The sequence below is a fragment of the Fusarium flagelliforme genome (genome assembly GCF_020744385.1).
Source record: "Fusarium flagelliforme strain FIESC 12 MPI-CAGE-AA-0113 chromosome Unknown B0J16scaffold_1, whole genome shotgun sequence".
Classification (NCBI taxonomy): Eukaryota; Fungi; Ascomycota; class Sordariomycetes; order Hypocreales; family Nectriaceae; genus Fusarium; species Fusarium flagelliforme.
In genome coordinates, this window is record NW_025763503.1 from 1,869,993 (window position 1) to 1,893,874 (window position 23,882).

At 47.5% G+C, this 23,882-nt stretch overlaps 11 protein-coding genes and 1 non-coding gene across 12 annotated transcripts; 7 read left to right on the top strand and 5 right to left on the bottom strand.

The window, feature by feature from the left end:
- Positions 1–179: 179 nt before the first annotated feature.
- On the bottom strand, positions 180–2,698 carry B0J16DRAFT_9483 (uncharacterized protein). The gene is made up of 2 exons (XM_046134732.1): positions 2,616–2,698; positions 180–2,507 (listed from the first exon to the last, which is right to left on the bottom strand). Exon 2 carries the CDS (start codon positions 2,453–2,455, stop codon positions 338–340), a length of 2,118 nt encoding a protein of 705 aa, XP_045988582.1. The 5' UTR covers positions 2,456–2,507; positions 2,616–2,698; the 3' UTR covers positions 180–337.
- Positions 2,699–3,778: 1,080 nt separating this feature from the next.
- On the bottom strand, positions 3,779–5,208 carry B0J16DRAFT_327070 (uncharacterized protein). The gene has a single exon (XM_046126066.1). The coding sequence runs from the start codon at positions 4,950–4,952 to the stop codon at positions 4,086–4,088; it is 867 nt and encodes a 288-aa protein (XP_045988583.1). The 5' UTR covers positions 4,953–5,208; the 3' UTR covers positions 3,779–4,085.
- A 698-nt stretch (positions 5,209–5,906) lies between these two features.
- B0J16DRAFT_408620 (uncharacterized protein) lies at positions 5,907–7,852 on the top strand. The gene is made up of 7 exons (XM_046133042.1): positions 5,907–5,941; positions 6,001–6,036; positions 6,105–6,156; positions 6,226–6,829; positions 6,889–7,263; positions 7,335–7,566; positions 7,623–7,852. The coding sequence occupies exons 1-7, from the start codon at positions 5,919–5,921 to the stop codon at positions 7,744–7,746; spliced, it is 1,446 nt and encodes a 481-aa protein (XP_045988584.1). The 5' UTR covers positions 5,907–5,918; the 3' UTR covers positions 7,747–7,852.
- On the bottom strand, positions 7,852–9,561 carry B0J16DRAFT_9499 (uncharacterized protein). Its single transcript, XM_046134737.1, has one exon. It carries the CDS (start codon positions 9,376–9,378, stop codon positions 7,957–7,959), a length of 1,422 nt encoding a protein of 473 aa, XP_045988585.1. The 5' UTR covers positions 9,379–9,561; the 3' UTR covers positions 7,852–7,956.
- A 490-nt stretch (positions 9,562–10,051) lies between these two features.
- Positions 10,052–10,123, top strand: B0J16DRAFT_t7. The gene has a single exon. It is a non-coding gene; the product is annotated as a tRNA-Asp (tRNA).
- Positions 10,124–11,284: 1,161 nt separating this feature from the next.
- B0J16DRAFT_408622 (uncharacterized protein) lies at positions 11,285–12,974 on the top strand. The gene is made up of 4 exons (XM_046133043.1): positions 11,285–11,465; positions 11,528–11,582; positions 11,651–12,553; positions 12,608–12,974. Exons 1-4 carry the CDS (start codon positions 11,454–11,456, stop codon positions 12,763–12,765), a joined length of 1,128 nt encoding a protein of 375 aa, XP_045988586.1. The 5' UTR covers positions 11,285–11,453; the 3' UTR covers positions 12,766–12,974.
- Positions 12,975–13,145: 171 nt separating this feature from the next.
- On the top strand, positions 13,146–14,649 carry B0J16DRAFT_366219 (uncharacterized protein). The gene is made up of 2 exons (XM_046130079.1): positions 13,146–13,872; positions 13,923–14,649. The coding sequence occupies exons 1-2, from the start codon at positions 13,359–13,361 to the stop codon at positions 14,510–14,512; spliced, it is 1,104 nt and encodes a 367-aa protein (XP_045988587.1). The 5' UTR covers positions 13,146–13,358; the 3' UTR covers positions 14,513–14,649.
- B0J16DRAFT_9519 (uncharacterized protein) lies at positions 14,621–15,644 on the bottom strand. The gene is made up of 4 exons (XM_046134741.1): positions 15,387–15,644; positions 15,220–15,337; positions 15,066–15,170; positions 14,621–15,018 (listed from the first exon to the last, which is right to left on the bottom strand). Exons 1-4 carry the CDS (start codon positions 15,390–15,392, stop codon positions 14,729–14,731), a joined length of 519 nt encoding a protein of 172 aa, XP_045988588.1. The 5' UTR covers positions 15,393–15,644; the 3' UTR covers positions 14,621–14,728.
- On the top strand, positions 15,366–16,023 carry B0J16DRAFT_9543 (uncharacterized protein). Its single transcript, XM_046134751.1, has one exon. It carries the CDS (start codon positions 15,534–15,536, stop codon positions 15,912–15,914), a length of 381 nt encoding a protein of 126 aa, XP_045988589.1. The 5' UTR covers positions 15,366–15,533; the 3' UTR covers positions 15,915–16,023.
- Positions 15,646–17,873, top strand: B0J16DRAFT_9518 (iron hydrogenase). Its single transcript, XM_046134740.1, has one exon. It carries the CDS (start codon positions 16,134–16,136, stop codon positions 17,862–17,864), a length of 1,731 nt encoding a protein of 576 aa, XP_045988590.1. The 5' UTR covers positions 15,646–16,133; the 3' UTR covers positions 17,865–17,873.
- A 73-nt stretch (positions 17,874–17,946) lies between these two features.
- Positions 17,947–18,791, bottom strand: B0J16DRAFT_377413 (uncharacterized protein; the record flags this gene model as incomplete). Its single annotated transcript, XM_046130842.1, has 3 exons — positions 17,947–18,050; positions 18,101–18,561; positions 18,625–18,791. The coding sequence occupies 3 exons, from the start codon at positions 18,789–18,791 to the stop codon at positions 17,947–17,949; spliced, it is 732 nt and encodes a 243-aa protein (XP_045988591.1).
- Positions 18,792–19,368: 577 nt separating this feature from the next.
- On the top strand, positions 19,369–20,040 carry B0J16DRAFT_390841 (uncharacterized protein). The gene is made up of 2 exons (XM_046131902.1): positions 19,369–19,695; positions 19,755–20,040. The coding sequence occupies exons 1-2, from the start codon at positions 19,563–19,565 to the stop codon at positions 19,862–19,864; spliced, it is 243 nt and encodes an 80-aa protein (XP_045988592.1). The 5' UTR covers positions 19,369–19,562; the 3' UTR covers positions 19,865–20,040.
- The last annotated feature ends 3,842 nt before the right edge of the window (positions 20,041–23,882 follow it).

Sequence of the window (23,882 nt, forward strand, 5' to 3'; positions counted from 1 at the left end):
CTCCCTACCTTTCATCGCATAAGGATTCTATAATATGGGACTAAGGCGATAAGAGCAATATTCCACCACAGAGCTTAATGTATAAGACCCACTACAGCATGTTGCTCACTACTTTTCGAACCAGCAGCAGCGAAGGTATATAGAGGCTAGATGTAAACCTAGAAACTAAACATTGATAACTGTCACGGCCCTGCCGTACTAGAATCCTGGCTAAGCAGGGTCTGTATAAGCCGAACACATACAAAGATGTCGCATCATGACCATGAAATAGTAGGTAAGTCTGGTCTGCACGCGGAGAATAGCCGAATGATTCTTACCAAAATACAAACCTACCTACCTAGTCTAGTGGTCTCTGCATCTTGGCCTCAAAGCCTTCTGCTACTTGTTCTATTTCTTTCAAATCCATCCTCTCTAACCCAGGATAATCTCTCAGCAGCAAAGGCAAAACAGAGCTCTTCCAAACTCTCCTCTTCTTTGATAACCCGAACCTAAAAATGACTGCAAAAAGTAGGAGTGCACATAATCCTAAAAGCGCTCCTGGAAAGATAAGCCATTTCCACGCTATTTGGACGCAAAAACGGTTCTCTGACGCGTTCCCGGTCACTTGAATATGCTTTGAATCTGAATATGGATCTTTGCTGACTTGACGCATCTCTTGCGTGATTCGCGTAGCCATAGATTTCAACGCATTTTTGATGGCGCCTGACGTTCTATTGTTCTTGAGAAGACTTGATAAAGGCGCTGGATATGAGTTTTCCATGGCGGAATCTGTTCTGCAGGAAAGTTCTCCGGAGGCATCATCCCCTGGCGTACAGTTGAAATTAAAGGTCGCTTCAATTTCTGTCTCGAACGCGAGCCCAAGGTTCCCTGGGAACTTCATAACACACTCAGTAGGCGCTGTAATATTGACAAAACCGGGTGGTTCGTCGATGCTTTGCTCGGCCCAGTCGTCTTGGTGAAAATACACTCGAGTAAAATCATCTTTTGTTGAAGGTATATCTGATAAGGCCCGCCGTTTTCCATCAACCAAGCACGGTTGCATGACACCTTTCCAATCATAACCAAAAGATTCGGCTTTCGCAGACCATATCTTCTCAGGGCTTTGTGCTCGCAGAGGTACTTCCCATACCATGTTCTCTGACAACTGAAAAGACTTGATTGCGGCGGTGTAATATCTGATGCATGGGTAGAGTATACAAGCCGCCGCTGCTACGTCGACGGCACGATCATCCTGTGTTGCTAAAAGGGTAATATTCGAAATGGACCACCGAGCGCGGTTTAAGAAAGCTGTAGTAGCGTTCTTTCTAGTCCAATCTAGGTTTCTGGTAGTGTGTACACTCATGTGAGTATCTTTAACTCCATCCTGGCCTCCAAGAACTATCCTGGAGCCATTCTTGCTCTCATCAGTTGGCAGAGAATAGATAGCTGTTTTCTTGCCATCTCGTTCATGTGGGCGGACAAGTTCATCTATATTGGTACAGTCACTGCATATACCAAGACTTGCATGTGACATTCGCCTTATCAGTCCTTGTGAAGAGTATTCGGGAAAGGTGGTAAAATTGCAGTAGCCTGTAGGGCAACTGTACAAGGTGCTGATATTCCGCGCTTGTATTATCGCATCCTTCATGGCCAGTGACATCTTGGCGTTTAGACCATATCCGCCGTCTTGCGTGAGTTGAGCAAAGTCAGACCAGCTCAGGCTGTTTGCAATAGTTATAGAAGGCGGTGACCCAAGGTGTACCAGTTGTAGACACTGGTAAGTCTGAATCGATTGCTGTGTAAAAGACCCAATACCCAATGACAAAAAAGAAATGAGGATAGCTTCGAGTGTGAAAGGTTGACGGAGCGCTATAGCAGGAAGTAGCCGAAGGGATCCGATAATGCCTCTTGTAGCAGTGTCAAACATTTGAACATCTGGCATTGGACGAAAGCTGCTAGAAAGCCACTCCCACTTAAGCTGAGCAAGTACCTCGGAAGAGATAATTGCAATTGATGCGCGGAAAAAAGTGGCAATAATAGAAACGAGTGTGTTAAGGGTAATGCCTAAATTCTTCCACTCGGGGAGTTCCTTGCCGCTATATATATAAAGAACGATGCAGATGGCGGCAAAGAGCCCGGAAGCGATGAGGAGCTGAAGAAGTTCCCATCTCCAGATCCAACAAGCATGTTCCGGAAAGTGCTTTTCTGTGTCTGTGTCTTTGTCTTTCTTATTCTTGACCTTGGACGATGATGAAACCAACGCTTTTCGAATTACTATTCCCGTTTCTCTGTGATCATCAGGTTGATCATCGCTGGCGTTTTTGGCCCCGTCGATCAGAGGCTGATTAGCCTCAATTCTATCTTGATTCTTGTATCGTTGACTGGATGAAGCAATCGTTGTGGATTGATGTGAACCGACCAAGAGAAGCTCGATTTGAGAGGAATTCGGTTCGTCGGGTGTCTGGGAAGTAGGCATGATGGCTCGCTCGGTGCAAGATCGAAGCCGTTCCTGTAGACAATTGTGTAACCTTATTAGTCTCAACAGTAGAGATCGTGAGTAGGGGTATCAGATAGAGGAAAAGTCGTGTGCGAGTTCCCAGGAACCTCGCAATGCGAAACCTTTAAGAACACCTTACTTTGGAGCCTGATATGCAAGCTATGGCAATAACGCCATCGGTTGCACAAGCCGTTCTATTTTAAGAAAAGCTGAAAGTCAAGCAGAGCCTTATTAGGAACTGCAGCATATCTGTGGCTAATTCCAAGTCTTGTTCGGGACCTCTGCAGCCTGGTCCCTAGACGTTGGACCAGGATCTAAGGTTATCTACAGAAACCTGGCGCAAATGCTGTTATCGATATAGCCTACTGGCACATTTCAGGGATGCCTTCGAGTATCACCTCGGCACCCATGTTCAGATAATGCACACATATCGCGCAGGCTTGAAATTATTCGAAGTTCTCAGCAGTTGCTCTAGATATACATCCTGCTGCGAGGCCTTGCATAATTTGCCGTTCAAGAAACAACATTCTGCTTCACGACAAGTTCAGCCAAAACCTGACAGTAAAGCAACTATGTCGGTCTACATTGTTCCCAATTACTATGGTATATGACTCCAACCCTCTCTTTCTCTGGTTGGCCAAAAGAATGTATGGCAGATATAAACACCAACAGATCGGTTCAAATATTAGGAAGCTCAGTTCCCGATTTCTGTCACAATCTCACTACACCAGACCCTCGTATTACACAAGACGGAAGTACTTGGCCGGGGTTATAACGTAAGGAGTGTGTACATAGTCAGAAAGCAGAGCTCAAGACTCGCTGATTACCTATTGATACCATAATTCACGCCCAGAGCTTCTAGGATATATAGACATCAAATGCAGAGCTGCAGACATCGAACTCCGCTACGATTGGCTTAGCCAATCATGTCTTCCGTAGGGTTCTTGTCTCGTGTTCACGGTTGTCCCATTTTCGTTGCCGTAGTCTCCGCTTTTGGAGGTATAGGTCATCGTTTTCAGACACAGACGAACAGGACAGCAACCAATAGAAAAGCGCAATACCTGCACTAACAACGATAATAAGCGTAATTAAGCCCATTTCAATCAAAGTTGAGATAAAAAAAAAACAAGATAAGCGGTCAGTTTAATGTCTAACTAAGTAGAAGAGTAGTTGATGTTTTTCTTTGAGGTTGACCCTGAGGGGACACGTCCAAACTTGCATTAAGATATCTTAGAGCATAGTGAACGCTATCCGCAAACCGGAGACATTGTCCTGTCCTCGCCGTTTGATCACATGACTCGATAAGAAACGGTGCGGAAACCTAGCGAAGCGCACCTCCAGCTCATTCGCCCTGCTGAGAGAAAGCACTGCTTACGCACATCTATCTACATCAGCACTCCAGCATACATAATTGATGTACTGGTGGGTCGCGTCCAGCCCCAGCGGGTGCTTTGGGTCTTTGGGAATACCCTGGCAGACCCCAGCTTGATCTCTCAAGAGCAAATAACGTCTGTGGGGTTGAGAGACACATTCGACCATAGGTTCATGTTTGTCTAGTCTATACCACCAAATTTAAATCTAGAGCCATGCCATCATCGTGTAGTCCTTCTCAGGGCCCTGCCACACACGCATACGTCTGAGTCCAAAGACCGCTGCAATCACTCTTCACCGCAGGATTCCATTTATAGAACTGCGCCAGGGTAATCTTGTCATAATTTAGGATTCCTTCACAAGTTGTAGTGTCACGCACATAGTGAAACTTGGTGCAGCCCTTTACCATGCCTGCTTGTGTAGGTGTAGGAGTCGGGACCCCGGTGGTAGTGGTGGTTGATGGAAGTGACGACCCTTCAATAACTCCGACGCAGGCGTAACTGCCTAGTTCAAGGTTGTTACACTTGGAAGAAACGCCCGTGTTCCACTTGAGAAAATCGGACATCGTGATCTTGTCATAGTCCACAATGCCTTGGCATGTGGTTGTACTCTTGACGAAGTGAAACTTGTTGCAATTTGATACCATACCGGCTTGATTAGGCGTGGGTGTAGATACACCATTCGTTGTGGTCGTGGATGTGGCTTTTGTAGTAGTCGTTGAACGAGTTGATGACTTGGGCACACCAACACATACATAGGCACCCATTTGCAGGTTAGTGCAGCTCGACTTGACCTTGGGGTTCCATTCGTAGAAGTCTGCCAATGAGATCTTGTCATATTTGGCTATCCCTTCACATGTTGTTGTGTCTTTGACCTGGTGAAATTTGTTGCAGTTATCGACCATCCCCTCCTGGACAGGAGTAGGGGTGGGAAATCCTGTGAATGTGGTGGTAGTCTGTGTAGGGAACTCTTCATCATCCATGCTAGGTGGGCTACCATCTGCGTTTGTTGAAACACAGTAGTACGTGCCAATAGCCATTCCTGTGCAATCACTCTTGACAGACGGATTCATTCTATAGAAATCATCCATCTCGAGCCACGTCATGGAAAGGAAGTCCTCGCATGAGTAGCCTTCTTCTGCCGACCACCAGGAAGTGCAATCTTGCACTTCACCGGCTGCACGTGGATTAGGAGGAGCTTCGTCCTCTTTGGGTTGGGGGGCTGGATGCAGTTATTAGCTCAAATTGCATACTTGAAGCCGTGAATGAGATTTCAAACCTGAAGTAGCTGATTCGAGTTGAACACAGTAAGAAACGCTCTCCGAGAGGGTACAGGGGTAGTTGTATGGATTGGAACCTGAGCTGTTCTTGGATGTACTATCCAATGAGGGGTTCCAGAGAACGAATTCCTATTTAATGGTTAGCATTAATCAAAAATTCATAATTGATTATGTAGTGGTATTGGAGATAAGGATAAGCGAACTGGCAGTTTGTTTATGATATGTGGAATGCGGCGAATTGTAAGCATACCTCTGGAGTGATATCCCATGCCCGTGCCATACCCCAACAGTCACCTATCAAGGGGAACTGGGTGATATTTGGAATAACAAAATATCTGCCATGAGAGTCATAGTTAAAACCCGTGTTGATATTGATGTTTTGACCGTTTCAACTTACTCTTCGCAGTCTTGACGTGTGTCCTCAGCAATTGGAATCGTCGGACCTTTGTCGAGAAGGTCGAATGGATGAGGAAGGCCTGTAGGAAGCGGCGTGGTAGACGCCAAAACAAATTCCTTTGTGGCCTTGGCTGGAAGATAGCCGGGGTAGGTCGAGATCCATCCTACAGGACGAACGCAGTAGTAGTAGTCCTTGTATAAATTTGTGCAGTTTTCCCAGACATGAGGGTTCAGAAAGATACTTATTTGTCAGCTGAAGTTCCCCTTGTGGATGTAAGTATAGGTTTAGGAGGCCGAACGATTGATTCAGACACTGACAGGCGCAAATAGATATCAATGGAATACAGAACGTTTACACAATGGACATTTTCCCCGGGTCCAAGTGGGACACCCTCGATGTGTGTTGATACTCGTGTGGCGTTAGTATATCTGGTTCCTCGATGTAATGTTCTCACTAACTATTCGATTTGTCGAACAGAACTCTCGGAGAGCAGTCATTTACACAGGACAAAGAGTTAGTCGCTTCGTTTCCCTGTGGTTATAACTACAAGAGCTATGTGCTAACCTGGCTGTTACCGATAGGTCACCCCTGAACTGGTCGAATGAGACGTTGCCACGCCTCGTGGATGATTTCGTAGGTGGAAGAATATCCGCTCCTTGACGACTCACATCTCTATTATCAATCTGGTCTAATACTACCTAGCAAAAAGTCGGAAGTGGTGACTCTTGTTACCCTCGGAAACCTTCTATGGGAGAAAACCTAGCCTGGGGTTACGGCTCTGATTCCAATATTCACCCCAACACTTACCTCGATGCAGATGCGGCAAAGGACTTGCAGGACTCGAAAGCAGCCATCTCTTGCACCAACTGTCTGACATGCCCTAAGAAGAAGAATGGGACTGACATCTGCTGTGGATGCGTGAACATGGACTTGAAGTACGGAATCAGCGATATCTGTCCAGATTGCCCCAATCCAGAAGGTGATGGTGGTCCTTGGCCCGGAGATCTCTCTTTAGGTACGCTACTGAAGCGGAAAGACGGTACGGCGACGCCGTCCATCAAACGCGTCACAATCAATGAAAAGGGGTACGCTCTTCACTCCATCGACCACAAGTACCCTGCGTTTCCACAGGATGCTAAATTCAGCTGGGAGGGCATCGAGAATAATCAATGGGACCCCATCTCACGATACTGGGGAAATACGTCTATTTCATGCTCCGACTGGTCTGTTGATGGTCTACGACCCCTCGATACGACCTGGGTGGATAACAATGGTCAACTTGAAGAAGTTCGTGTAGCCTATGAGAGTGAGTCGACGTCGTCATCTTTCCAATCGATATTGAAACAATGAACTCACACATGACAGCTGAACACATATTTGAAGGCCAGATCATTGGCGATTTCTTCGACTTCTGGCTGAATAAAGGACACATAAAGAGGCAGCATCCGATGCCCGACAATCCCCAGCCCAAGGTACACACCAGTTTCGTCGATGACTGGATTGTTAAGCCTTCTGCCTCGTGGCCACTTCGAAGTCAGGGAAAGCTACTACAGAAAAAAGCTTTCATACACACGCTATTGGCCGAGATAGGCAACAACATACATCTAGATCGACTGTCCATTTTTAGGAGAAGGCCTAATGCTATGAAGGGAAGACTCTTTAGTGGCTACAAACCTTCTGACCCGGCAAAGTACGCAAAGAAGCCTCCCGAAGATCAGCTTATGACTACAAAAGAGATGGGTACGTTTCCAGCTGGTTCCCCTTTTCTTACTTCCTCCCTGTTTTTGACACTCCCCTTTTTTCAACTCTAGGAATGGTCTTTGAGTACATGAACCACCCGGACATATGGGACAAGTTCTGCACAACGTATGAGGCTATTCGCGACGTCTTTGGTACGTTTGACACCTTCTACGCAAGCCAGAGTTCAGCTCCAGCAATACCCTCGCTCCAGGATGAGTGGAAGGAGTATATCGAAACAGTTTTGGATTCAATGGTTCGTAACACAAAGTTCGACTTTGCATTACAGTCCGTCCTGGCAACCGGGTATGTTTGACCTTCACATACTGACTTTCATACACTGATTGGTTTTTACCTTGTAGCGGAGTCATGCTTATCCCGTCAATCTACCATGCTCACTGGGCTGTAAACATTGCATTCAACGTAGACAAGTTTCGCTTCTCGGGAACATGTCCTCATCTCGACTCGATCAAGACCGACGTATAAGAATTAACTGGGTGGTTATCATCTGTGTAGAACAAAGTTGCAGAGGTTTTAATACTTGGATGACGGTGATCCACCGGAACTCATACACAATGCGCAAGGGAAGGACAGCCCGCATCTATATGTCTAGTCTAGTTGTGTTATACAATTTGGATCATGTATTATATAGCTCATATATCTATCAATCGCTGACTGTACACCTTCTGAATTTGATTATTTATAATCGGGCCCAAATGCATCCACCAGCACCCCAGCACCTTCAGTAACATTTGTTAACCAATCTAATTCTTCCAATGCTTCAAATGGGTTCTCGCCGTCGTGATAGACGAAACCGTCCACCTCACGGCTGAGATCTTGCAGTATAGCGCCAAGAGCTGGTTCAAACCATGCATCAACGCGGACAACTATTTTAGGTTGGTCTACCAGTCTTCGCTCACCCCAGCCCAGTTTGTCCCTCATGTCTTCTAACAAGGTTTGATAGTTACCTTGGTTTGGGAAGAAAAGAAGAAAGCTCAACTCGACTGACATTAACGTTTGTGGTAGTAATTTTAGAAGCTCGATAACGTCATCCTTCTGAACGTAGAAACGGGACAGGCCAAAATGTCGAAGCCGGTGCCAGTCGCTAATAGGAAAGATGCTGCGTAAAGGAAAAAAGTTCTCGTCCACTTCGTCTTCGGTACGCATTGCCATATTAGTAAATAGACTAATATGCTGGATATCTGTAGCATTGGCAAGCAAATTGCGTAAACGGCCACTGCCAAAAGAACACCAGTCATACTCGTGTTGATTTCCACAGTAGAGAGAGAGGTCAAGACGCGTAAATCCAGGTTGGCTTAAGATCGTGATTAGATCAGTTTTCTCGCTGCTCTTGGCCTCTTCAAAGATTCGAGAGCTGATACCAGTCCGGAGTTGATTGGTATCAATAACTAATTCAGTAAACTTCGTCTCCGGGTTGTCGCGCAGGTGTTGGGCAAGAGTTCGACTGACAAGGAAATAGCCACGCCATTGAGCCTTCTTTTCATTCCAATCCTCTTCTTCCAGCTGATCATTGCCTAGCATGGTAACAGGCCAACCCCGCTCGATAGGATAAAGAATTCCTTGGGGAAGTGACCTGATAGCGGGTGTGTGATACAATGGTCGGCCGGGCACTCCATGAGCCGCAGGCGTAATTGTCACTCGTCTTAGGTTAGTAAGACGTGATAGCCCGTATTTCAAAGCATCGGCGTCTCTGTTTGTGGCAATCGTCGCCTGTTGCTGTTGTGACAGTTTACGGTAGACGTCACGAAACCATAGAGGAGTTCCTGTAGCGTCACCGATATTGTCTGCATCATAGTCCGATTCAGAGTCTATATCGTCCGCATGACTGAAGCGTACATCATCGTAAATGATCTCTGTGACTTCATATCGATAGATTTCGTGATCAGCAACTGCCCTGAATACCTGTATATCTTTCAAATTTGTCGAAAGGAATAAGCGGTTGATGCGAGGACGCGCGATATCCTTAAAATAAATGCATGTTTGGCGTAGATTCTTGATATCGATGTTGGATAAGTTCGATATGATTTGGCTGAGGACTTCGGCTGGCAGGCACTTGAGAAGCCTCAATGCTTCTCGGCTTTGATAGTAGGCGTTCATTTTATTATGAAGATAGTTAAAATCAAGTCTTGAAAACCGAATACAAGGGGATAGACTTAGTTAGTACTCACGTGACTGTCGTTAGTCTACCTGTAGCTAAATTGATTTGACGTCTAATACCCAAGAGTCTTCTTATATTCAATAATATAACATGATGAACTAATGAAAAGAGGAAGACAGAAAGGTGAGGACTGAGTTGAGGAATGGCCCCGAGCATTTGGACGTGTCACGCGGTAGGTCACATGATACCCTTCATGCTCAGTAACAACACCATTTGTAATTCTGACCAGCCAGTGCAGCCTCCGATCAATTGAGGCTTTGACGTCTTAAGATGTACCGAGGTGAATTGAAACAGCAGTGTGAAGGTAAAAAACAGTTGCAACTTAGGAAGACGAACGGAAAGTATATCATATCGGTGCATAGCGGAGTACCTACCTAACCAAATTATTTCATCTCTTATGCTTCTGGGTGTTAATTCTTTTGACACGCTGACGTAGGTAGTCGCTCGGTTCCATTGTCGTGAGTTTAAGTCTATTATGGTATCAGACAGCTTGATCAATACGACCATCTTGCTTATCATTTGGTCAGATATCCTGCTATCGACCTATATAGTAGATATTAGTTAGTCGGCTCACATCGAACTCCGCTACAGTAACTGCCTCAACAGTTATCATCTTCCGTAGTATAGTGGTCAGTATGCAAGCTTGTCACGCTTGAGACCCGGGTTCAATTCCCGGCGGGAGAGTTCCAGCCACCTGCGATACGCAGGAATTACTTTTTAATGTTTGGGCCTATTCTTTTTGTTACTTTCAGTTAGCAGCTTATTGTCCTGTCTGTTTACCTTCCAATCGAACAACAGGGTGCGGGAGTGAAGAACATCTTGCGAAGGGCAGGGGAGAAGGCCTGCACATTAGTAGCCCGGAGCAGTAGCGCGCGATTTGCACCATTGTTGAAGAAGATTATAGAGAGCTGCCTTCTCGTACAATAGCTGCTAAACAATTACACATATTGGTAAGCCTCAGGATATAAGAAGGCATCTAGTTTCATCTTTTAAGCTTCTGTTTCTAGGCAACTGGGTCATCGAGGAGACATTGGTCAGTATGCCAGACCCGGGTTCAATTCCTGGAGGGAGAGTTCCAGTCACCTGCTATACGCAGGAACATCTTTTTTTGAAAGTCTTTGCTAATTTGTTCAGCACCTGTTAGAGGATTCAGCTAATAGCGGGCGTCAAGTATTGTCCTGTCTGTTTGCTTTCCAATGGAACAACAATCCAAAGCCAAGAGCCACGATGCAACTTGACCAATTGGAATAATAGAATTTACCGTGTGCACAGAGACTATATCAGTAGTGGACGTCTAGTTTGGTGAACAAGGCACATGTTAAGCTTGATATAGTAGTTCATCTCTCCGCAGATTATAGGAGACTGAGCTATGAACATTCACACTCACAATTTCATGATTTCAGAACAAAGAAGTTTCAGCCCAACTAGCACAATTTGATAAATGGCGATCCTAACGTTCGGCTTGAATTAGTGTCAAAAACTAGTAGCTGGTAGCTAACAATGAGTGGCAAGCAGTGGCCATTCTGATCTTTTGGGTCAAAAGTGAGTCAAGCTAAAAATCTGGAGCTCTCACTTACAAGGGGGAGAAGGAAGACAATGGGAATGGGTACTTGATCCTCTGCTGGGATTGCACGGGCGCAGCTTGTACCTTTCTTTGTTTTAAGCTTCAGCGCTGCTAAACCGGACAATGAGGGTGTGGGGCAAAGAGCAGTTCGTCCAATCAGTGGAGAGATAATCGCAACCATGAAGTGACTCTCTTGTGTGTGACACCCCGAGGCCGGCGCAATTGGAAGGGAAGGAAGGGACAGGTCAGGGTCTGGAAACCATAAACGGGCTTGCCTTATATTTTTTTTGTTCTCATTGCGACTGCATCTTGGCTTCTCTTCTTTACTTCTTCACATTCGCCTCTTTTGATACCCTCGCCTTTTGCCGTAGCATTTGTGCAATTGAACCTGTTTTACATACTTAACTATCAACTCTACCTTGTATCCTACACCCCACCATCACCGTCATCATGTCCGCTTCTGTAAGTCTACCCCTCCAAGCTTCCTCGCTTTTGATTTGGACAGTGACTCACGATAATTCTAGTTCTTCATCCCAAACAAGAACGTTGGCAACCAAGCTGACTCCGAAGATTGGAGAAGTGAGTTCAAACTATAAGCTTTGGCTTACACGACCATCACCTCAGCGCACGTACTAATTCTTACCTAGTCCGTGGTTACAACCCTTTGACTCCTCCCGACCTGCTCCAGCACGAGATCTCCCAATCCCCCGAATCCAAGAAGACAGTCCTAGAGGGCCGCAATGAGACTGTTGCTATTGTCAATGGCAGCGACGAGAAGAACCGATTGCTTGTCGTCATTGGCCCCTGTTCTATCCACGACCCCGCGGCTGCCCTTGCCTACTGCGACCTTCTCTTGAAGGAGAAGGAGAAGCACAAAGATGAGCTTCTTATCGTTATGCGATCTTACCTCGAGAAGCCACGCACAACTGTTGGCTGGAAGGGTCTGATCAACGATCCTGATATTGACGGCAGCTTCAAGATTAACAAGGGCCTGCGAGTCTCCAGACAGCTCTTCGTTGACTTGACTGCCAAGGGCATGCCTATTGCCAGCGAAATGCTGGATACTATTTCTCCCCAGTTCCTTGCTGATCTGCTTTCAGTCGGTGCCATTGGTGCCCGAACAACTGAGAGCCAGCTTCACCGTGAGCTTGCCAGTGGTCTGAGTTTCCCTGTGGGTTTCAAGAACGGCACTGATGGTTCTTTGGGCGTCGCTATTGATGCCATTGGCGCGGCCCAGCATCCTCACCATTTCCTTTCGGTCACTAAGCCCGGTGTTGTTGCCATTGTTGGCACTGAAGGCAACAATGACTGCTTCGTTATCCTCCGAGGTGGCTCCAAGGGTACCAACTTCGATGCCGAAAGCATTGCTGCTGCTAAGGAGGCGCTTGGAAAGAAGGGCGTGCGACAGCGAGTTATGGTTGACTGCAGTCACGGAAACTCTTCCAAGGACCACAAGAACCAGCCCAAGGTCGCTGCTGACATCGCCGGTCAGATCTCCAAGGGCGAGGATGCTATTATGGGAGTTATGATCGAGAGCAACATCAACGAGGGTATGTTACATTCGTCTGTGTCTATACAACGAGCATTGGCTAACATGTTATCAGGTAACCAAAAGGTTCCTGCCGAGGGCAAGTCCGGCCTCAAGTACGGTGTCAGCATCACTGATGCTTGCATCAGCTGGGAGGACACTGTCTCTACGCTCGACACACTTGCGCAGGCCGTGAAAGAGCGTCGCAAGCTTGCCAACTCAAATGGCGCTTAAACTTGATGTCTACCATATGCTGGGGCAACCATATTGTCCGCACTTAGTGAAACACGAGGTTTCGTAAAAAAGGGGATTTGTGTTGTTGCAATAGCTCGTATATTGGGTTCAAGGCCTGGAGTTTTAAGGATTGATTTAAGGGATAGATAAAAAGCATCAAGTAAAAGATGTCACTTAGCAGAAACTATACTGAGAAAACCTTGTGATTGTTGCGTTTCTTTCTATTATTGGACCAATTGACTCAGTCATCTCCATGTCCAACTGGTATATCACATACCGTCTCTAGTGGCGTATGTGTACTGTGCACCTATCGCGGAAATTATGCGACACGGATGCACATGATGTGGTTGTTTTAGCACTGTGTTGCTAAGCTTCCAACTGGCGTTTTTTGAACAACGGACTGAGCAGCGAATTTACTTATCGCCCGCATGCTTGACAAGGACATTCCCAAACTCTCCTATCCTTATCATCAAGCAATTTACCTTTTCCGACCTCCACAACTTACGTTTCACCCTTAACATCTTCCGACATCCTCACAATTGCCCCCAGCTTTATCGACAAAGGAGACGCGCCTCAACATCAACAGCGCGAACATGGCACGCGATTCTTCACCCCCCGAGTCACCGCTATCATCGACGTACGAATCGGAAACATACGAAGATGGTGGCCACGATTTTGATGAATCGACACTGCGACCCTCAAAGCGCCAGCGCCTCGAGGCCGGATCAACAACATCATCAGCAGTAGTCCCTGATGCTGAACCCGAAGCTGTACCAGAGCCAGACCCTCTCGAGGGTATGTCCGACGTCTCTTCTGACACTTCAGGCGATATTCCCAGCTCCCCGATTAATGCGCGTCTTGATGAAGAGGATTTCCAAGAGCAAGTAACAAAATGCGACTGGGATGGCTGTCCAGCTGGTGACCAGGGCAATATGGATAAATTGGTCGAGCATATTCACAACTCTCATATTGAGAACCGCCAAAAGAAGTATACATGCGAATGGATGAGCTGCACCAGAAAGGGCTTGCCTCATGCTAGTGGCTATGCGCTCAAGGCTCATATGCGCAGTCATACGAGGGAGAAGCCATTTTACTGTTACTTACCTGGTATGTCCGCCCTCTCCAATCTCTCGTACACTATCACTAATCTGTAACAGAGTGCGACCGATCATTCACGAGATCAGATGCGCTGGCCAAGCATATGCGAACAGTCCATGAGACAGAAGCTCTCCGCCCCTCCGACCCAGTTCCGAAGTCGATGCAATCGGGGCCTCAGGGCAAGGGAGGCAAGATCAAGATTATCATGAAGACCAACCAGCAATCGCAAGGTCCCCACGACGACATGGATGATATGAACGGTGACGAGGCCAACGCCGAATACTTTACACCATTGACGGAGGACACCTTTACCCCCGACGAGCTTCAACTTCCCGTCGACAAGCTCTATCGAAAGTGCTACTGGGAATCCAAGTGGGCTGAGGAAATTGGCGTGTCGCTTACAAAAGAATGCAAGGAGTGGGAGGATATCTACTTCCAGGAGTGGCGTGAGAAGGAAGTACTTCTGCATCAAGTCATCAAGAGCGAAGCCAACTGGCACGAGCGACGACAGGCTATTCTTACAGGCGCTGTCGATGTACACGTTCCAGGAACCGTCGAGAGTGTGGAAGGCGAGAAAACCAACGGAACTCAATATGAGGATCAAAGCACAGCAGCCAGTGGGATTCAGGCGTCTGAAATCGAGGTGTAGGAACGTTGGGCTTATTTTTGGCACCGTTATGCCCGCCCTAGGTCAACATAAGATCTTGTAAACTGTTAAGAAACATGGAAAGGGAGTTGAGGGAGTTGTTAACGGGAATTGGAGGCTTTTATACAGCAGACGGGTTTATAGATCCCCGAAACGGCTAGACGAAACTATGGCTTAATACTATGCGCTTCCTACACATAAATCCAATGCCAGGCTCCTTTACAGGGCCTTCTTCTTGGCCCGGTAAGACTGCGAGTTCTTGAATGGAAATCCGCTTGTGCTCTGGTCAAACTTGTGATACCGGCTCGTCATAGCTTTGTCGCCCGCAAACATAACGCAGTAGAGTCCGAAAGTCGCAAAGATTGCGCTGCCTACACAACCGAGCAAGAAACCTGTCTCTCCGGTCCAGGCGTAGCGACCGTAGCAGTAGAAGGCGCTCGATACATTGTGCAGAGTGGATACGAGGACAGCAGCGGAGGCGTAGGGAGAGGGTTCGCTGTCTGGAGCTTCTGCGCGGTGTTAGTTACTGCAGTTTTGAACAAGTGGGATAGCTTACCCTTTGAAGTAGAATCAAGAGGAAGGGCGCCTGAAAGGACGATTATAGTGAAGCCAAGCGCAAGAAGGGCTAGGCCAAGCGATCGACCAAAGTAGGTCTCGAGAGCTACACAGCTATTAGTCGCGACAACCATCAAGGTCTGTGGGAAACGTACGAGAAGAAACCTCGCCCTCAGATCGAAGAAGCGATCCAACAAAGGAAGGCCAGAGGATAAGGGGAAGTGCCTGGGTTCCTAGCCAGGCGAAGTTTCCGTAGCTGTATGAAGCGATGGCCTGCGATCAGTCAATTGGTGAATCGAGAAGTGTTGAGCGGACCACATACACTCATTGTTAAGAAAGTTTTAAAGAAGCTTTAGATCAGTTAATTGGTTTCAATGCTGTGATTTATCAAGAGACAAAGCTGAAGGGAGGAGGTCAAAATGGCTGTCGTAAATTGAAGCTCTGGAACTTGTTCGCGTCAACATATCGCATGGCAGACGATCTGCCGACGTCACCACCAGGGTACGTATCACCGCCCACTGCATCCGGCCATTCTTCACTCCCCCCACTTCCGAACCGAATGAAAATTCCCTTGCCACCCAAGGGGAAAAAAGATAGAGCCGCTTTCTTCTGGAACTGCTCCCGAGAGAGGAGGGGCCGATCTCGGTTGTCAGTCCCGCAAATCATAACGTCTTTATTGCCTATCTATTACCTTTATCACAGTCTGATACGCCGTCTTCGCCGTGTCCGAGGCTCCGAGGAGTTAGTTATACAAACCACATGCGGGCTGTTCTGGGGTCGAGTCACTATCAAGACCATAATCATTTTATCTTTTTGTCTTGAGATTGATCTCTTCTTATTCATGATATAACAATCACCTCATTGAACTTTACTCTGTCACCAAATATTTCATAACTTTATTTGTCAGCTAGTTACGTCCAAGTTCCCCATCTAAAATTTCTAGAGGGGCAACTCTTCAGCCTACGGCGCACTGCGACCACTACAACTACGAACTCTCCTCTTGATACCTTGAACGATACCCGTATTCCTTTTCCACCTTCCATAACCCATAAACGAAACGACCGGCGCAATGAGTGCCATTCTTTCTGCCGACGACCTCAACGACTTCATCTCTCCCGGTGTCGCCTGCATCAAACCCGTCGAAACTCTCCCCTCCGCCCCGCCCCCGCAATCGCAGTCACTCGAGACCGAAGTTATACTTGACGGCCAACAACCCAGCGCAAACCCAAACGCACCCGCTCAGATCTCCCTTACAGATTGTCTAGCCTGCTCTGGCTGCGTCACATCCGCCGAGGCTGTTCTAGTAAGCCTGCAGAGTCATGCTGAAGTCCTCACAACCCTCGATTCGGCCCCAGCCCTGAAGCTGGTGACCGACGATAGCGGCAAGTTTAGAGTAGAAGGGCTAGAAGACGAGAATGCGAAGCTCTTTGTTGCCAGTGTGAGCCCTCAAACAAGAGCGAACCTAGCGGCAGCATGCGGCGGTGGTGTTTCGGAGGCCCAAGTTGGCCACATGCTTGACAATCTCTTTCGTGGACCTGAAGGTGTTGCGAGTGGCGGCAAATACAACAATGAATTCACATGGGTGGTCGACACCAACACCGCGAGAGAAGCAACCCTCGTCCTAGGTGCAGACGAAGTTCTCAACTCCTCACAATCCACACCCGCAACTCCAGCCAAACCCATCTTAGCATCATCCTGCCCTGGCTGGGTATGCTATGCCGAGAAGACCCATCCCCATGTTCTACCCCATATTTCAAAAGTCAAGTCGCCACAAGCCTTGATGGGTACATTGCTCAAGACGACATTGAGCCGGACATTGGGTATTGCGCCTGGACGCATTTGGCACCTGGCTATCATGCCCTGCTTCGATAAGAAACTCGAAGCCAGTCGAGAAGAGTTAACAGAGGAGGTCTGGGCTGAAGGAGAAATTCGAGGCCGGGGTGTTCGTGATGTTGACTGCGTTATCACAAGTAAAGAGATTCTTATGCTTGCCGAGTCAAGGGGGCTGAATTTCTTCAACATCCCCAAAACGCCACTGTCAAGCAAGAGCAATCCATTCCCCGATCCCAGACTTCATGATTTCCTTTTCCCACGACAATTGCCGGGAAATCCACCTCGCGAGGCCGGTACATCAGGTGGCTTGCTATGGCACATCCTCAAGAGCCGAGCGGCACAGACCCCTGGAGCGGAGATCGTGCATACCCGCGGTCGTAATGTCGATGTGGCCGAGTACTCGGTTGTTGTAAACGGTGAACCAGTATTCCGTGCCGCTCGTTATTACGGTTTCCGAAATATTCAAAATCTTGTTCGAAGACTAAAGCCTGCCAAGCCATCCCGAATGCCTGGCGGAAAGCCGTTTGGAAGTGCCCGAAGACCGGCAGGCAAGGCAGGCTCTCTTGAATATAGTTATGTCGAAGTCATGGCATGTCCTGGAGGCTGCACAAACGGCGGTGGTCAAATCAAAGTTGATGACCCTGTTGTTATGGAGCGAAAGAACTACTCTGGAAATCCAGGTCCTCAGGAACAAAAGAGTTGGCTTGCGGAAGTTGACGAGGCATACTTCTCTGGAGACGAAGCACGCGCCGCCAAAGCCGGTGTTGATGAGTCTGCAGGAGCTGTTGATGGCATTTCTCATTCGTATATACATGATACCCTGGCGCATTGGGCGGCGGTCACAGATATTGGACTAGATAGACTTGCATTTACAACATATCGCGAGGTTATTAGCGACGTTGGAAAGGACGCAACCACAGACGAAACAGTGGTTCAGTTGGCTGGAAAGATCGGAGGTGGATGGTAGAGCTTGTCGATAGAATAATCAACTGCCCTTACCACCTCTTTGAGCAAAGCCGAAACCTCCTCGGCCAGTTCCATCCGGCCCCTTAGGTGCTCGAATTGGTGTTTGCGGTTGCGTTTGCTGCTGTCCGTCCCGAGGAGTCGTGCTTCTTCCAGGCGACGAATATTCTGGTTGGCGTCTTTGTGATACCTGTTCAGGTTTTGGTGAGTGGTTCGGGTCAAATAACTCACGCCCTGAACCTGACACATTCTGCATTCTGCGCGGAGCATCAAAGCCGCGATTATCTGGTTGGCGGTTTTCGAATTGACGGGTTTCGTTGTTTCTGTAACCACCTCTTCCTCGACCACGGCCGCGGCCAGTGTACCCATCAGCTTTCGGTGGGGTAACGGCGCCAGGTGAGGAGGCTCCTGATGATGGGTTCGATTCCCCAAAGATCTTGGCTCTGGCCTCTTCATAACGACGTTGCTTCTCCTCCCTGTCGCGTTTCTGCTTCGCTCGGATTTCCTCTGGGCTCATCGGTACCTCCTTCTTGGGTTCATTCTCGTCGTCGAGCGAGAGCCCAGACATGCCTGCTGCAGCATCACGCTTAGCGATGACAGGCTTCCGGCTAAGGACTTTGACCTGGGGCTTGAAAGGAGTGGTAGTAAGAGAGACTCCTGATGTGCTAGCTTCATAATAGTTGAAAGTTGGCGGAGCATCGCTGTCATGTAGAATCCCCGTATTAGCGAACAGTCGGACAGGCCACTCAAGTAGAAAGGCTTACGCAGACTCCCAGAGCTTGCGATTCTGCTCAGCATGCTGTGCTAAGCGCTCTGCCTTGGATAGAGGGGCTTGTGGTGCGGGCTGTTCCGGTTCATTGGCTATCTTGTCTGCTTGGGTCTCCCAATCATCCTCCCAAGCGTCAGGGACTAGCATCGAATTCTTGCCCATTATGAATAACCTTCGTCGTTGTGACGATGGTTCAGGTTATGTCAACGTCGTCGTCTTCGTCGGGGGAAATGATGTTTAACAGTCTTGTTGGATATCGTGAAGTCGGGCATGGGGCGAGACAAAATCAACGGTTGGAGGTTCGGCACGGTACCTTTGGATTGTGGTTGAAAGAGAAAAAGAAACTGGCCAGGCTCAGGGTGTTGGTGGGTTTTGGGCTGGGCCCGGGAGCTAGACTTGGAGAGCTGAGCTGGCTGAGAATGGAACTCACGACGTAAGATCTGGGTACAGTCTAAGGTGGCTCTGCTAATGGAATTGCCAATGCTATATAGGTCTGTGATTAATCACATGGTGGCTGATATATAATGTCTTCTGAGTAGTTGTAGAAGCGTCTATAGAGTAAAAGACCTCGATATAATTTATATCAACCCGTTCTTTACCTGTTCAATGTCTTTATTCCAGGCTTGAAATTCATGGAATATTGCGGGGTGGCTTGTCGTTCTAGTGGGGCAGCCACGCTGGGCTGGAATCCGGATCCAAGCCACTGTCTAATTCAGCATCCCTGGCTCCAATCCAGGCACGGCCAGCGTATATGCCTACTACGTAAGATCCAATACCGCCAAAGAAAACAAGTTCTTGCCTTGTAAAACCATCTTGCCGACATTCTCTTTACCATCAATAAAAGTTGGAAGACGATATCAAAGGCTTCTCAGTCTGCAAAAGCCAAACTATTTTTCTTACTAGCCGTATTATACGAGTTCTTGTACAGTTTCAATGGCTGGTGGACTCCGTTCAGCTGTGCAGCAGCACGAAATGGCCGAACGAGGTGCCAACAGTAGTTCGAGAAGAATCCCAGAGGAAAACGATACAGTACGGTCGAAACTAACGGATACGCATGTTAGCATTTGTGAGTTTCCGCCCCTCGAAGATTCACATCGGTGTAGCTGTCATTAACAAGCCCTCTAGTAAACTATCCAGATCCTCTCGCACCTCGATCTCAACTCAAGACTTACCCCCAAGGAGTCACATCGGACATGGAGGAGAGATGGCACCAGATGCTGGAGGAGCAAACATAAGCTTGGATGAAGAACATGGTATAAAGGGGTGAAGCTCGAGAACGGCAAATCCAACATCACAATAGAGACCAGCCACAATCGGGAACGTGCCGTCATGGCCTCCAAGGACACTTAGTATTCATTATGGCATGGAGTTTTTAATGGTAATGATATTCCGTACTATTCGCTTCAAGGGGCAGCCCAATACCGGCGTGAAAGTGACATGAGCACAGCTGACTTACTATGTAAGTCGGGGTTCTTCTGACGTCCAATAATTAGATACCATACTATGGAAAATTGTTCTGTCTTTGGCTTCTGTAATCAGAGCAAAGCAATGATTATACTTGCTACATTCTGGTTACCCTATGGCAGGTCTGTGGTGGCAGATTAAACGTTTCCTCTAAGACATGTAACCAAGTCGAGAACCTATCAAATTCGATCAAGCATCACTTACTTGGAGTCATGTCTTTGGCAAATGAGACGGCCTACCATTTATTAGGTCAGCTAGCTACACCATTCCTCGAGTCCTATTTATATACGAACCAGTATTCGGTGTTATAGATACATCCGCTACACAGATGGTGACCAGCTTTGCATGGGTTGGCAGGGTGTTAGTCGTACGAACCGATGCAGCTCGAAATGCTTCAAACCAATCCAGCATTTCAACAAACCTATGTGAACTTCCGCGTATGTTGCTATATGCCTTGCATACAGTAAGAGCAGCTCAGCGTTAATATAATAAGCTGACGAGATAGCACAGTCCCAGCCAAAAAGACGCCATGCATCTCAACTACCAATTCCATGTATGCTTCGCTGCTGACCCCTGGCATGTTTCACTAGACCACCCAATACTAAATGTCGCTATATCGCCATACCGTCGCGGCTAGCAAGTTGATGTATCTAGTTTTGGGTATCACAATCGGGGTATTACCCAATAAGGTAATCAGCTGCTACACAACAACCACATGGGAAGGTTACAGTAGAGGCTGAAAGACGATCATTCATCACACTAGGACAAGGCTTGTGATATGTAGTCGATAGGTGTAGTGGCCTATCAAAGGTCGTTGAGTATACTCGCCATATAGCCGGATAGGAAGAGCATGTGAAGATAGCAGTGCACCATATAAAGAGATCAGCGGACATGTTGATGGTGACTTTCGCCCTTGTTTTGTTATCGCTGTAACCAAAAGATACAGACCGCTCATCAGCTATAAAGTGCCTATCACAGCTATCGTGAATAGAAGTGGAACGTGTCGCAGGCTATCAAAGTCGTCGATGCAAGTCTGGTCTTGGTACAGCATGGCCAAGACTAATGTATCCAGATGACTCGAGCGAAGTACTGTACAGTAGAGCATCGGACAAGACGACAAAATATCCCTGTTGCAGATAGTGGCAATACGCCTGCTGCAGTCGCTTACTTTGCTCCGGCCACGGGGATAACGAAAGAATGCGTAACCTTATATACTGCGTACATGCAAAAAGCTTGCAACGAACCCGTATCCGTATTGACGGTTCAACAAGCTCCGGGGCAAATCTAAAATCTATTGGACTCTAGGGGTCTCCGGGCTACTGACCAATGATTGATGTCGAGTTTGATGCGGCGAGGCTGGTAAGATTGAACCTCTGAGGAGAATCAGGAAGAACATTGTTTGTGGCAACAGTTGAGCAATCACAGAAAGGGCCATGCATGCCATGAGACGGCTGGATCATGTAATGTACAGTACAGTTAGTCCTGGAAGGCTACGGAAGCCGCTCCGAGCCGAAAGGAACCATAAGCTTATGAGTCTTGGTATGGCTACATGCTGAAAAGTCGATAGCCTATCATGAGATGGGCATTGATACATATCGTATTTCACTGATCAGCTGGTGTTGTAAAATCCTGTTGTTGAAGCCTCTACTGTGGCTGGGTTGAGGTAAAATTCGCTTATAGTTCAACTTGACGGTAATTTTGGTCAATCCTGTCCTGTCAAGGGACTCTCGTGATCAAAACAAAGTGCCATGCCGTTTTCACCGAAATCTTGAGAGAATCTCGATATCGGGAGCTTGTTTCATGCCAAGTTGGGTACTAACAAACTAGTAAAGACGCCAACTATTTTTACAGCAGGGTCTTTGCTGGCGGTTATAAGCCGAGATAGGCGATCGGGCAGCTACCTAGACTAATAGCACATCCATCTGAGTAGGTCACTTCTTGGTCAAGATTCAGGAAGTATTATGAAATTGCTGAGAGGAATCATGCAATCTGCCATGCAATGCAAATGCAATCAATAGAGAACTCTGGTGAGATTGAAACCCCGCCAAAGCGAAAAACCCCCCACCGTTAGTTGGAGGTCTGTTCGTTTCAGAGATCCCTTACCTGTGCATTGCAAAGGGATCGACTCCTCCACTTGGCCTGGTCCATCCCATCCCGTCTAAGTTCCTCACTTGGACCGATTGAAATCGCACGCACTGTGGAGTGTGTTTTGTAATTGTAAGGTAATTAATCGGTTTTGTGGACACGTTCTCAAGCATCCATCGGATCCGAATAGTCAGGATACGTACTGTTTATGTACCTCGATCCTCATCATGATTCAGTTGTGACCCAAAACCAGCTACCTAACTGGCAGCTCTCTTCCCAAATTGCGTAAAAGACACCGCTATTTTGTTAGCAACCAAAAACACAGACAAAAGGTACGGTGTAGTCTATCAACCTCTGAGCTGTCTTTTCTCTCTCCGTGTTGGGAGTCAGGGAATCAATATTGGCAGGGTTGCTGCAAACAACTCATGAATTCGCTTCCAGCGTCGCTGATGTCATGGACATCCTCAGCGCATCCACTCTCGATACCTCTAAGCCTATCTCATCTCCTGCAAACGTATCCGCACGCATCTTCAAACCCGTTATCGCTATCAAGAGGCGGGGTCATTCTTCTGCAAGGTAGGGTAGGGGACTCAGGGACTTGTATGTCCCTTGTTGGGTTCAGTCAGTTCAGGTTTGAGACCAGACGAGACTTGACTTGAACTTGAGCGGATGGCGCCGAGCCAGCATCACTTTAGTACGTTACTTGAACTGTGTGTGTTTATTTACAACAAACCCGAATACCGAAAATCTCGACATCCATCTTCAGCCTCATGGGGAGGTTGTAATTGCAACACAACGGGCTAACGTGAGTCTGTACAAATACAGTCTGGGCAGCATGTTTAAACCCTGAAATAGAAGGTGATGTAAGCAATACGTTCGAGTTTGGTATCCCCGATAACCGTCCGCCCGTGGTAAAGAAAGTGAAGAAGTGAGGTAATCTGATTAATCGATGAGAGAAGCTTCTCAGCCAGTATCAGCGCCAGTGCCACTGGGCAGGCACTTGGCTGCCTCTAGGTCGTTCCTTCCACTTACCAATAACGAATACACTCACTGATTTACTTCCTCAACTCTATTTCAATCTTCTCTCTGTTACCTTTTTGTATTTGTACTAGACAACTCTTTTGAGAATAAAAAAAAACTTGGAAATCATCAGCTGCATCCTGCTCGAAGTTTACCTCAATTTACTCTACCTCACCTTTACTTCACTCGACGAACCTACTTCTAAGCGCACTGTACGACAAGCAACACACCCCCAGGCCAGGCCATGCCAGGCCATAGTCTCCCGCTCGCGCACGCCCACCTCAACTCACCTTGACCTTGCCCCAAAAAGACATTTACTGGAATTATCATCTCCATCCCGTCACTTCCTCTAACCCGCGCCATCTCAATCCTTTCCCCTCTCTTCCAACAATAAAACCCATCATCTTTTTTTATTTTCGTCTACTTCGCTTGGTTATCGACCCTTATCACGTCCTCTCGTCCCGTCCTCGACCCGAACCACGATCCCTGGGCCAGCGACGCCCAATCGACGACGTTATACGATTCATCTCACGCAATATACCCGCTTCTTCGCCCCTCTCTTCCTCCGCCCCGACAATTCGGCCCTGTTTTTAAGCCGCGGTAGCTTTAATAAAGCTCCTCGCAGTCGCCATGACGGGCACTGAGACTTCAAATGCCGGAGGAGGTTTTGATCTGCTACGAAGA